This window comes from Rhincodon typus, chromosome 5 (genome assembly GCF_021869965.1).
Source record: "Rhincodon typus isolate 14 chromosome 5, sRhiTyp1.1, whole genome shotgun sequence".
In the NCBI taxonomy this organism is placed as follows: Eukaryota; Metazoa; Chordata; class Chondrichthyes; order Orectolobiformes; family Rhincodontidae; genus Rhincodon; species Rhincodon typus.
In genome coordinates, this window is record NC_063336.1 from 22,259,315 (window position 1) to 22,273,390 (window position 14,076).

Consider the following 14,076-nt stretch of genomic DNA (forward strand, 5'->3'; position numbering starts at 1 on the left):
TCACACCTATTGGTTCAAATCAACTAAACATAGGCTGAATGCAGTGTGTGTTGGAGTAGTGTGAACAAGTTTGTTTGTTTTTAAAATTGGTGCTTCCTAGCCATAAATCTATAAAGCAAAATTTATTCATTAATTTCTTAATTCCCAACAGGAGTTTTAGGAACTTGAAAAGCATTAACTAAGCCTATGTCCATTGGTCATGGAACCTTTACATTCTTAAGCTTATCACTAAATTACTACATTAACTCAATGTATTTCATTAAAAAAAATTGTTCCAAATACCTGAAACTCATCAAAACATAACAGGCAGCTCTCATCGCTGATTTCTGCGGCGATAGGTGCTATTGGATCATAGGATTTGGCCATTAAGCCAGGTTTTCTTTTTGGCAAAGTCTGCTTTAACCGATGAATTCCTAATGTAGCAAAGTTGAAAGACTGGTTATTGTTATTCATAGAACCTATATTGAAAACTGTAAAAGAAGTGTCTAGAACCAGACACAAACAATGGTTGTGGCATTTTGGTAGTGCATTTCAAATTTAAGCAGTTCATCCATTTTATCATTAGTAGAATTGGAAGGTTCAATGGATATTTACGCGCATTTCCCCCTTTAATGTAAGGCATCAGGTCAAGTACAAGACACAGTAAGCTAGATCCTCAACAAAAATTGAAGATAACGGAAATTGTTGCATTTATAACTTGTCTCATACCTATTTTGCATTTTATGCTGTTTTCAGTCAGGCAAATCCACTGCGTTTTTCATATTTCATAAAAAAAGTTTCTCTCATTGAGCACTACATTTTCTGTTCTTGTCTGAATTATATAGAGAATTATATATACACAGCACAGTGTCCTTCAGCCCAAACAATCCATCTGGTGTTTCTGTTCCACATGCAGACTCCTAGATTGGTGGATGATCTAGGCTGTACTTTGTCAAAAAGTAAAGAACTCAGGAGGATCTTCATGATTCTAGAGTGGTGAGAATGTGGAACTCCCTACTGTGTGAAATTGTCAAGCTAACAGCATTGATAGATACATTGCAAATCTAGGTGAGTACATGAGTGAAAAGGAATGGAAGAAGCTTAATTGGTGGCATCGACCTTTTGGGCTGAAATTTTTTTTCTTTATTCATGAAATGGCTGAAGGCATTGCTGGCCAGGCAGCACTTATTGCCAACCCCTAATTGCCCAGAGGTCTGTTCAGAGTCAAACACATTGCTGTGGGTCTGGAGTCACATGTAGGCCAGACCAGGTAAGGATGGCAGTTTCCTTCCCTAAAGGACATTAGTGAATCAGATGGGTTTTTCCGACAATCAACAGTGGATTCATGGTCATCATTGATTCTTAATTCCAGATATTTTATCAAATGCAAATTCCACCATCTGCTGTTGAGGGCTTTGAACCCGGGTCCCCAGAATGTTATCTGGATCTCTGGATTAACAGTGAAAATACCACCAGGCCATCGCCTCCCCCGTCAATGCTCAATTCTGTGCAAAACATTGTTTTGGCTCCAGAGCAGCTTCCATTAACTCTTAATCATTAATACAACTTAACAATGTGCATACTTTGTTGTGGCAAGACAGAATTTGACAAAATAGCCATTTTGTAAAAGTTAAGCAGGAAACAGTTAAAAAACCACAGATGCATAAAAATAAACCTTCATAACTAGTGCACAACCATTTCATTGCTGAAAGGAAAGTGAAGTCTACGATATTTGATGATGAATTGACAATTTGGAAGATAGTTGTGAAGTATTTTCATGGGAAAGAAATGGATTTTGGGGAAAGGGTGGTTAACATAGATAATTACCATTAAGTGCAACAGTAAACCACTGCAAATGGATTGTCACTTACAGTCATAGAGGTATACAGCACAGAAACAGACCCTTCGGTCCAACTCACCCATGCCAACTAGATATCTTATGTAAATCTAGTCCCATTTGCCAGCATTTCGGCCATATCCCTCTAAATCCTTCCTATTCATATGCCCATCCAGATGCCTTTTAAGTGCAACTGTACCAGATCCCACCACTTCCTCTGGCAGCTCATTCCATACAACCACCCATTGCATGAAAAAGTTACCCCTCAGGTCCCATTTATATCTTTCCCCTCTCACCTTAAACCTATGTCCCCTAGTTTTGGACTTCCCACCCCAGGGAAAAGACCTTGCTTATTTACTCTCTCCAAGCCCCTCATGATTTTATAAACTCCTATTAGGTCACCCCTCAGCCTCTGACGCTCCAGGGAAAATAGCCCCAGCCTATTCAGCCTCTCCCTATACCTCAAACCCTCCAGCCCTGGCAACATCCTGGTTCCGTGGTTAGCACTGCTGCCTCACAGCGCCAGGGACCCGGGTTCAATTCTACCCTTGGGTGACTGTCTGTGTGGAGTTTACACATTCTCCCCGTGTTTGCATGGGTTTCCTTCGGGTGCTCCGGTTTCCTCCCACAGTCCAAAGATGTGCAGGCTGGGTGGATTGGCGATGCTAAAGTACCCATTGTGTTTAGGGATGTGTAGATTAGGTGGGTTACAGGGGGATGGGTCTGGGTGAGATGCTCTGAGAGTCGTTGTGGATTTGTTGGGCCAAAGGGCCTGTTTCCACAGCATAGAGATTCTATGATATCTAAGTTTCACAACATCCTTTCTATAGGAGGGAGACCAGAATTGCACGCAATACTCCAAAAGTGGCCGAACGGGAACTATCGGGAAAGTACGACCAATCTGAAACGAGGAATTAAGAGAGCTAAAAGGGGTCATGAAATATCTTTAGCAAACAGGGTTAAGGAAAATCCCAAAGCCTTTTATTCGTACATAAGGAGCAAAAGGGTAACTAGAGAAAGGGTTGGCCCACTCAAGGACAAAGGAGGGAAGTTATGTGAGGAGTCAGAGAAAATGCGTGAGATTCTTAATGAGTACTTTGCGTCAGTATTCACTGAGGAGAGGGACATGACGGATGTTGAGGTTAGGGATAGAGGTTTGATTACTCTAGGTCAAGTTGGCATAAGGGGGGAGGGGGGTGGCGGGGGGAAGTGTCGTGTATTCTAAAAGGCATTAGAGTGAACAAGTACCATCAGGATCTATCCCAGGTTACTGAGGGAAGCGACAGATAAAATAGCTGGGGCCTCAACAGATATCTTTGCAGCATCCTTGAGCACGGGTGAGGTCCCGAAGGACTGGAGGATTGCTAATGTTGTCCCCTTGTTTAAGAAGGGTAGCAAGGATAATCCAGGTAATTATAGACCGGTGAGCCTGACGTCAGTGGTGGGGAAGCTGCTGGAGAAGATACTAAGGGATACGATCTATTTACATTTGGGAGAAAATGGGCTTATTAGTGATAGGCAGCATGGTTTTGTGCAGGGAAGGTCATGTCTTACCAACTTGATAGAATTCTTTGAGAAAGTGACAGAGTTGATAGATGAGGGAAGGGCTGTGGATGTCATATGCATGGACTTCAGTAAGGCGTTTGACAAGGTTCCCCATGGTAGGCTGATGGAGAAAGTGAAGTCGCATGAGGTCCAGGGTGTACTAGCTAGATGGACAGAGAACTGGCTGGGCAACAGGAGACAGAGATTTGTAGTGGAAGGAAGTTTCTCAAAATGGAGAACTGTGACCAGTGGTGTTCCACAAGGATCCGTGTTGGGACCACTGTTGTTTGTGATATATATAAATGATCTGGAGGAAGGTATAGATGGTCTGATTAGCAAGTTTGCAGATGACACTAAGATTGGTGGAGTAGCAGATAGTGAAGGGGACTGTCGGAGAACGCAGCAGAATATAGATAGATTGGAGAGTTGGGTGGAGAAATGGCAGATGGAGTTCAATCCAGACAAATGCGAGGTGATGCATTTTGGAAGATCCAATTCAAGAGCGAACTATGTGGTAAATGAAAAAACCCTGGGGAAATTTGATGCGCAGAGAGATCTGGGTGTTCAGATCCATTGTACCCTGAAGGTGGCAACGCAGGTCGATAGAGTGGTCAACAAGGCATATGGCATGCTTTCATTCATCAGATGGGGTATTGAGTACAAGAGTTGGCAGGTCATGTTACAGTGGTATAGGACTTTGGTTCAACTACATTTGGAATACTGCGTACAGTTCTGGTTGCCACATTACCAAAAGGATGTGGATGCTTTGGAGAGGGTGCAGAGGAGGTTCACCAGGATGTTGCCTGGTATGGAGGATGCTAGCTATGAAGAGAGGTTGAGTAGATTAGGATTATTTACATTAGAAAGACGGAGGTTGAGGGGGGACCTGATTGAGGTCTACAAAATCATGAGAAGTATAGATGGGGTGGATAGCAAGAAGTTTTTTTCCCCCAGAGTGGGGGACTCAATTACTAGAGGTCACGATTTCAAGGTGAGAGGGGAAAAGTTTAAGTGAGGGATACATGGAAAGTTCTTTACACAGAGGGTGGTGGGTGCCTGGAACACGTTGCCAGCAGAGGTGGTAGAGGCGGGCACGATAGCGTCATTTAAGATGTATCCAGACAGATACATGAATGGGCAGGGAGCAGAGGGATACAAATCCTTGGAAAATAGGCGACAGGTTTAGATAGAGGATCTGGATCGGCGCAGGCTTGGAGGGCAGAAGGGCCTGTTCCTGTGCTGTGATTTTCGTTGTTCTTTGTTCTTTCAACCAATGTCCTGTACAGTCGCAACATGACCGCCCAACTCCTATACTCATTGCACTGACCAATAAAGGCAAGCATACCAAACGCCTTCTTCACTGTCCTATCTACCCGTGACTCCACTTTCAAGGAACTATGAACCTGCACTCCAAGGTCTCTTTGTTCAGCAACACAACCCAGGACCTTACCATTAAGAATGTATTTGCCTTTCCAAAATGCAGCACCTCACATTTATGTAAATTAAACTCCATTTGCCACTCCTCAGCCCACTGGCCCATCTAATCAAGATCCCATTGTTTGCTTAGGATATCTGGTCAGCGTGGATGTGTTGAACTGAAGGGTCTGGTTCCGTGCTGTATAACTCTGTGACTCTATGACTCTATGACTATTTTCTCATGTGGTGAGCAAACATCAATAGGAAGTAATGGATCCAACTGCCTGCTTGCATGTGCTAACATCTATGCTTCTCTATGCAGTGCACTGATATGCATGTTGATGCTGTTCATAAAATGGTCAACTTGTATGTAAACACAGTCTAGGAATCATGAATTCCATGCCTTTGTCTAACAATGTGCATGATTTTTGGTCACACTTTAACCTAGGTATTTTCTAGGTCCAGAGGTATTACCATAGATAACTCTGGAGCAGGTGGCACTTGAACCTAGCTCTCTTGGCTCACGGGTAGGCACACTAGCACTGCACCATAAAAGCCCATGATGCTTTATCCTAAACTTTTGTTTAAATTTTCTATTCACCTATTTTTGAATCAACCTGTCCAGAGATGTTATTACACACCTTGGGAGCAGGTGGGACTTGAACCTGGGCCTCCCAGACCAAGAATGGGGACATTACTACTGCACCATAAAGGCCCCTTATACTTTAGCCTAATGTCACACCCAAGATATGGAACACCCGCTGTGAGGGAGGGAAAATCATAGCTTACAATATATGAAGTTGAACTTGACTAAAATAATTTAAAAAGGTATTGCAAATTTAAGATGCAGAGGAAGATAAAATTTATTTTCTTAAAATCAATGAAATTCATTTCCATAGAGAACAGTGGAGGCTGGGTCATGGAATATTTTTAATGCCAAATTAGGCAGCTCTTTTGATTTACAAGGGAGTCAAGAATCAGGCGTAGGGGTTTAATTGTTTGTTAAAGGGCAACACAGCAGTGGAGGACAAACGTTATTTGAGATCATAAAAAGTGACACGTAGTGACTCGGGGGTGGTGACTTGGGTGACAACCAGCTTTGCCTCTAATTTTCTTCCAACTGCACAGGCCTCTGAGACCCATGCAAGACAGCAATTTCAGAACCAGAAGTCAATACCACAATCGGCATGCCAACACCGATCATCATGCACGGAACACTGGATGCACACAGCCAAGAGGAAAATGTTAGTGACAATATTGGTTTCCAGTCTCCCACTTCAATAAATAGCTGTTAGAAGTTCAACAGTTGGCAAGAAAGTAGACTTCAGGTGACAGTCAGATCAGCCATAATCTTACTGAATGACAGAGCAGGTTCAATGGGCTGAATGGTCTGCTGTTCCTTTTTTATGTTCCTTCATTTTTTGGTTCTTCTGGTAAATTTTATGTTCACAAATAATGAGTTTTCAGTGTTTAAAATATACATAACTTCTTCAGGAAATCTAGCATCCCAAGATCATTTGGGAGATGGTCAGCTGTGCAATCATTTCTCTATTGTGCCACAATATGATTACCTTCTTTGAATACTTTTAGTGTACCAAGACAACTTTTCCTGCTTCCACAGTAACAATCTCTGTAGTGTGATTGCAACTGTTTATAGCAAATTAGGGAGGTTAAATCTGGGATAGTAGGAACTGCAGATGCTGGTGAATCCGAGACAACAAGGTGCAGGGCTGGATGAACACAGCAAGCCAAGCAGCATCATAGGAGCAGAGAGGCTGGGAGGCTCCCAGTCGCGAACCATTTCAACTCCCCCTCCCATTCCTCAGACGACATGTCCGTCCTGGGCCTCCTGCAGTGCTACAACTATGCCACCCGAAGGTTGCAGGAACAGCAACTCATATTCCGCTTGGGAACCCTGCAGCCCAATGGTATCAATGTGGATCTCACAAGTTTCAAAATCTCCCCTCCCCCTACAGCATCCCAAAACCAGTCCAGCTCGTCCCTGCCTTCCTCCCACCTATGCCCTCCTCCCAGCTCAAGCCGCACCTCCATCTCCTACCGACTAACCTCATCCCGCCCCCTTGACCTGTCCGTCCTCCCTGGACTGACCTATCCCCTCCCTAACTCCCCACCTACACTCACCTTTACTGGGCCCATCCCCGCCCCTTCGACCTGTTTGTTTCCTCTCCACCTATCCTCTCCTCTATCCATCTTCTGTCCGCCTCCCACTCTCTCCCTATTTATTCAGAACCCCCTTCCCCTCCCCCTTTTCTGATGAAGGGTCCAGGCCTGAGAAGTCCAGGTTAAATCTGGGCCTAGTCAGCAATACTAACATTTCACAGAACAGTAACCTTTTAAACAAAAAAAGGCTATTTTGCATCACGCATCCTCGTACAGCAAGATGCGGGCTAAATTGCGTAAACTAATTTGACATGATGTTTATCGAAGAGGACCTGTTTTCAGCTTCAGCCTAGGCTCAATACAAACCCAGTCAAGGAACGTGCTAGCAACAAATTGAATTTTTTTGTAAATAAAATTTTTCTTTTCAACGTTGTGTCTCCTATCATCACCCTCCAAGAAATGCTTCCTTATCTAAACGATTAAGTCCTCTTTTGAGACTTCACTTCTCCGAACCTCCATCAATGCTGCTCCAAAAATAGGTTCCAAAGATACTCAAGACTAACTCAGGATGACTGTCTCATCTTCCATTTTGGCTTTGAGGCAATGCTTATTCGCTCTTTCTCACCCACTGATGGTAGCAGATTTAAAACTGACAACATTTTGCTTGTGGAACAGTGGATACGAACACACAAGTGAGCATTCTGTATTGTAGACAATTGGAAATTATTGATTTTATGATACTTTTTGACCTTGCATTACATTTCTGTTAATATCCTGCATTTCTGGTGCTCAAGTCAGAATATCTTACTTCGATGGACGTCCAGCATGAAACCATGAAAATGTACTCGATTTTTCCTTTTAACAGCTGCATGAGAATAAAACAGGTCCATCACCATGGTCTTGCCTGTCCCTGTGAAGAACAAGAGACTTTTCATCAATAAAATGTCACTGTATATTCTCTTTGTGGCACAATTTATTGGATTGTAAAAAGGGAGGTAATGACCTTAATGGTACTAACACTCGATTATTAATTCAGAAACTCAGGTAATGTTGTGGGGGCCCATGTTTGAATCCCATCATGGCAGATGGTGGAACTTTTAATTCAAAACAAATCTAGAATTAAGAGTCTAATTAAGTGTCCAGAAAACCATTGTCAAACGTCAGACAAACACATCTGGTTCATAATGTCCCTAGAGAAGGAAACTGCCATCTGGTCTGTAACTCCAGACCCACAGCAATGGATTTTAAATGCTCTCTGAAATGGACTAGCAAGTCAGTCAGTTATACCCATCGTTAGAAAGCAAAAAAGGAATTAAAGTAGAATGGCTTGTTTCCTCACTGTAAGGATTCTACATAAAAAAATGCCACAAACTGTCTTCCCTCAGCTGATGAATCAGTGCTCCTCCATGTTGAACAATACTTAGGTGATGTACTTATGGTGGTAAGGGTACAGAATGCACTCTAGATGGGGATTCTAATGTCCAAAAGTGGCTTGGCAGCAGCATCATTGATCACTCAAGTCCCAAAGGCTGTTGCTGCTAGACTGGATCAGCGGTAAGTGGTGAGGGAACTAACCAAGAGGGAAAAGCACACTTGACTTGATGACAGTATCACTAGAGTGACCACCGCACAATCCTTGTTGAGACCAAGTCTCAACTTCACATTGAGAATAACTTGCAGCATGTTGTGTGGCATTAGCACGTCGCTAAATGAGACAGCCTTGGATTAGATCCAGCAACTCAAAATTGGGTATCTATGAACTGCTGTGAGTCATCAACAGCACCAGAACCATTGTACAACACAATGTGCAATCTCATGACCCTTCATATCTCCCCACTCTCCCATTACTAGCAAGCCAGGACATCAACCCTGGTTCAACAAAAAGTGGAGGAGGGCATGCCAGGAGCAGCACCAGGCATACCAAAAAACAGTGAGGTTCCCACTTGGCAAAACTAAGGAGAACCAATTAGATGCCAAACAGCATAAGCAAAATGCAAGAGACAAAGCTAAGTGATCCCACAACCAATGGATCAGATCCAAGCTCTGCTGCCCTGGCACATCCAGTTGTGAATGATGGTGGACAATTAAATAACTCATTGGAGGACAAGGCTCCATAAAATAGCTCATCTTCAAATGATGCAGAAGCCCAGCACATCAGTGCAAAAGGCAAGGCTGAAGTATTCACGACAATCTTCAGCCAGAAATGCAAGTGGATGATGCATCTCAGTCTCCGCCAAAGATCCCCACCATCACTGATAGCAATGTTTGATTCACTCCATGTGATATCAAGAAACGGTTGGAGGCACTGGATACTGCAAGGTGATGGACCCTGACAGCATTATGCAAAGGTACTGAAGACATGTGCTCCAGAACTTGCCACTCCTCTAGGCAAAATGTTCCAGTACAGCTATAACCCTGGCATTTACCTGAAGATGGGGAAAATAGGTTGGCTGTGTTCTATACACAAAAAGCAGGACTAATCCAACCCAGCCAATTACTGCCCATCAGTCTATTCTCAATCATCAGTCAAGTGATGGAAGATGTTCCCAACAGTGCTATCAAGCAGCACCTGCTCAGTGATGCCGAGTCTGGGTTCCACCAGGGCCACTCAGCTCCTGACTGCATTATAGCATCAGTTCAAAATGGACAAAAGGCCTGAATTCCAGGGAGGTAACAGTGACAGCCCTTGACATCAAGGCCACATTCAACAGAGTGTGGCATCAAGGAGACCTCATACATCTGGAATCATGGGGCAAACCCTCAGCTGGTTGGACTTACATCTGGCACTGAGGAAGATAGTTGTGGTTGTCACAGGTTGGTCATCTTAGCTCCAGGACATCTCTGTAGCAGTTGTTTAAGATAGTGTCCTATACCCAACCATCTTCAGCTGCTTCATCAATGATCTTCCCTCCATCATAAGGTCAGAGGTAGGGATGTTCCCTGAAGACTGCACAATGTTCAGCACCATTTGTGACTCTTCAGATAATGAAGTTATCCATATTAAGGATGACACAGTGGCTCAGTGGTTAGCACTGCTGCCTCACAGCGCCAGGGGCCTGGGTTCGATTCCACCCTCAAGTGGCCATCTGTATGGAGTCTGTACATTCTCCCTGTGTCTGTGTGGGTTTCCTCTGGGTGCTCCAGTTTCCTCCCACAGTCAAACGATGTGCACGTTAGGTGGACTGGCCCTGCTAAATTGCCAGTAGTGTCTAGGAATGTGCAGGCTAGTTGGATCAGCCACTGGAAATGCAGGGTTACAGGGATAGGGTGGGATGCTCTTCAGAGGGTTGGTGTGAACTTGATGCGCCAAATGGCCTGCTCCCACACTGTAGGGATTCTATGTTCAACTGCAACATTCTGACAACAGCCAGGCCTAGGCTGAATAGTGGCAAGTAACAGTTGTGCCACACGTGCCAGGCAATGACCAGCTCCAATTCGAGATAATCTAACCATCATTCCTTGAGATGCAATTTCACTACCATCACTGAAACCCCATAATCAACATCTTAGAGCTTACCATTCACCAGAAACTCAACTAAATTTGCCGCATAAACACAGTGGCTACAAGAGCAGGTCAGAGACTAGGAATACCGCAGCAAATAACTCACCCCCTGACTCCCCAAAGTCTGTCTATCATCTACAAGGCACAAGTCGGGAGTTTGATGGCATTCTCCCCACTTGCCTGGATGGGTGCAGTGCCAACAACAAATCAAGAAGCTTAACACTATCAAAGACAAAGCAGCCTGCTTGACTGGCACCATAACCAAAGCATCCACCATCGACACTCAGTAGCAGCAGTAATGTACCATCTTCAACATGCACTGCAGAAATTTACCAAAGATCCTGAGATAGCACCTTCCAAACTCGTGACCACTTCCATCCAGAAGAACAGGTGCATCAGATACATGGGAATACCACCACCTGCTAGTTCTCCTCCAGCCACTCACCATCCTGACTTGGAAATGCATTGCCATCCCTTCACTGTTGCTTGGTTAAATTCCTGGAATTCCCTCCCTAAGGGCATTGTGGGTCTACCTACAATAGATGGACTGCAGTGGTTCAAGAAGGCAACTTACCACCACCTTCTCAAGGGCAACCAGGGCTGGGAAATAAACACCGGCCCAGCCAATGACACCCTAGTCCCACGAGTGAATAAATAAAAAGGACTATAATACAACACTTATCACTTTCAATTGCTGTATGAAGTGAAGATTCTGTAGCAGGTGCATAGGTTAGCTAAACTTGTGAAACATCCTTTTTTTGAGCGATCCATACATAAATATACAAAGACCTAACAACTTGAATTTGACAACATCTAATTACCAAACCACAAATCTGGGAGAAATTACTGTTTAAAACAAGCTGTTTTTCTTGCCTACTAATCAATGCAACTAGCACAGTTGAGTACAATGGCAAAATGGCTTTTGTACATTAATACACAAGTGAGAGTTCATATCCTAGCTGTTTAAATTCATTTAGTAAATAAATCTGGAATTAAAAAGCTTTTAAGTCAGCAATGGTTATCACATATCTATCAAACTGCTGTCAGATTCACAAATATTCTTTAAATACGGAAATATTACCTAGTCTGGTTTCTGTCTGACTACAAATCCACAACAATGTGGATTGAACTACCTTATAAACTGACCAAGCAAGTCACTCAAACTACAATGATTGTGTATGTAACTGGAAAGGTCACCCCGCAGCAATCAATTGACACATTTAATTTAGATGGAATGAACACAACCTGTGATAAAGATCCTCAGTATTTAGTGAAAGACTAAAAAATGGGGACTGGGACATCTGTTTGCCCCAGTCACTTGCATCCCTGTCCTCGAGTATGGCTTCTCCCACATGCTTGACAAGGCTCGCCAGAGTTGGCAACACAGTCATGTACAGAGTTGGGAGGGGGTTGCTCTGGGATTTCTGAACAGAACCTAATAACTCTCATGGGAAGAGATGATATTTGGACAGGTAAAGCTCACACTGATTAACACCTATTGCCCTCCCTAAACTGATGAATCAGTCCTCCAGCCATCCAGAATTCCTGTGGGAAGAGCATCATGGGTATCAAATAGGGCAAAGAATTTATTTGACTTCAAAATCCATCACCTACACAGTGCCTTGGTACTGCCACTGCTGATCAGGTTGGGAGAGTCCAGAAGAGTATAGCTGCTGAAATGGGCTGGCGCGACAGAGAGAGAATTAACACCAGGAAAAATACCAACATGATCTCATCCTTGCTGATCTACTCCTTGCAGATGGATCAGTCCGTGACAATATTACTGGGATTCAGGCCACTACCTCAACTGCACAGTCTTTGTGGAAATTAAGTCCCACCTTCAAACTGAGGAACAGTTGCTGTGTAGCATGCTGTGTAGCATGAACATTGAGCTAAACCGATCAGTTGAACAGACTGGATTAAGAACAGAAGCTCCAAATAGGATATTCCTGAGGTGCTCTGAGCATTAGCAATAGTAAAAACCACATGTCACCACAATATGTAACTTCATGGCCAAGTACGGCTTCACTTTACCATTGATCTCAAACCCGATTTAATGAGAATTGCATGAGCAGCACTACCATCTAAAAATGAGATGCCAACCTGGTGAAACTACAATGCAAATGGCCTGAGTCAGAGGCAAGTGATGCCCATAACTAAAGCACCAAAGTTGTAACTGGTGATGGGCAATAAAACAACGGACTTAAGGAGAAAACTTCATGAATGTCTCTGTGATGATGCGGCCCAACACTTGAATGCAAAAGACAAAGGTTACATATTCTAACCATCTTTCACAAGACTGCAATGTAGCCACTAAGAATGAGCCAAGCAGTGGCCTCAAAAAGGTACCATGCAGGCCTTGTTCTGGGATAAATGACAAATATGCAGAAACACTTCACTGTCCAGATTCCTACCTAAGACAAAGGAAGACGTTTGTGGTCATTGGAACCTAAACATCTCAGCCCCGGGACTTCACTGCAGAAGTTCCTCAGGGCAGGACCTCCACCCAATCATCTTCAGCTGTTTCATCAATAACCCTCAATCCATCTTAAGGTCAGAGTGGGGATGTTCCCTAATAATTGCACAATCTACACCATTATTTGTGACTCTACAAATAATGCTGCATAATTACCACCCAAGGCATTCAAAGCATTATAATCTTTTAATCTCCTACCAACAACACTTTGATGGTCAAACTTCACCAGACACTTATCTGTATTAGCCAAAATAAATACTGAGGTTAAAAGAGCTAGTTAGAGGCTGGGCATTATGTGGACAGACCACCATAGCTTTTCCACTACTTCCAAACCACAAGTTAGGTTCAGGATTGGATATTCTCCATTTACCTGGATCGGTGCAACTCAATTACCTCAAAGTCATCCATGACAAAGCAGCCTTTTGATTGACATCCCATCTGTCAACTGAAATATTCACTCCATTCTCGAAGGGACGCAACACAGCTACAAAAATGTATCATCTACAAGATGCACTAAAGCACTTCCCAATGCACAAGCTCTAACTCCAAAAAGGGAAAGTGCAACTGATGCAAGGGAACACCAGTACTTCCTAATGCCCCTCCAAGTAACATGCCATCCCAGCTTGGAAATACATTGCTGGTCATTTACTGCCACTCAGTTGAACTCCTTAAATGCTTTACCTAATATCAGAGTGCAGTTAGGAATATGTTTGCAATATGGAGAATTGAAGAAAGCTGATTTTGCTATGAATGAAAATAAAGGTTAAGAAAAGAAACTAATGATGCTGTTTTTGTCCCTTCCACAAACATAACTTCAGTTGCAGAGATGACCTTAGCTCCGGGGATCAAAATACGGAATCAGCTTGGGTAAAGATTAGAAATAGTAAAGGCAAGAAGTCATTTGTGGCAGCTGTTTCTAAGCAATCGCAATTTAGGGTAGAGTTCACAGGAAGAAATATTAAGGACTTGTGAAACCATGGGTAATTTTAAGCTGCACGTACATTGGATTAATCAGATTGGCAGTGTTTTTGGAGCATTTTCTTCAAACAGCAGTTCAGTCCTAGACTTGGTAATGTGCAATGAAGCGGGTTTAATTAATGACATTATTAATAAAGGCAACCCTAGGTAGCTGCAATCATAATATAACAATTTCACAATCAGTTTGAGGGAGAGAGAGAATTGTAGATCTAAGGTTTAAAT

General features: G+C 43.2%; 1 protein-coding gene across 4 annotated transcripts in view; it reads right to left on the reverse strand.

Annotated features, from left to right (window-relative positions):
- afg1lb (AFG1 like ATPase b) overlaps window positions 1-14,076 on the reverse strand; it is a 143,830-nt gene that overhangs the window by 86,519 nt on the left and 43,235 nt on the right. For 2 of the 4 annotated variants that reach the window (XR_007262113.1, XM_020528076.2), the window contains exons 4-5: window positions 7,707-7,808; window positions 283-413 (exon numbers count right to left, since the gene is read on the reverse strand). The exons of 1 other annotated variant lie outside the window; for it this stretch is intronic. Coding sequence is in view for 2 of the 3 variants with exons in the window: in XM_020528076.2 (XP_020383665.1) it covers window positions 283-413; window positions 7,707-7,808 (233 nt within the window). In the remaining variant the exon portion in view is untranslated. The remainder of the gene's footprint in view (window positions 1-282; window positions 414-7,706; window positions 7,809-14,076) is intronic. One more of the 4 variants, XM_048597014.1, reaches the window with a different exon arrangement.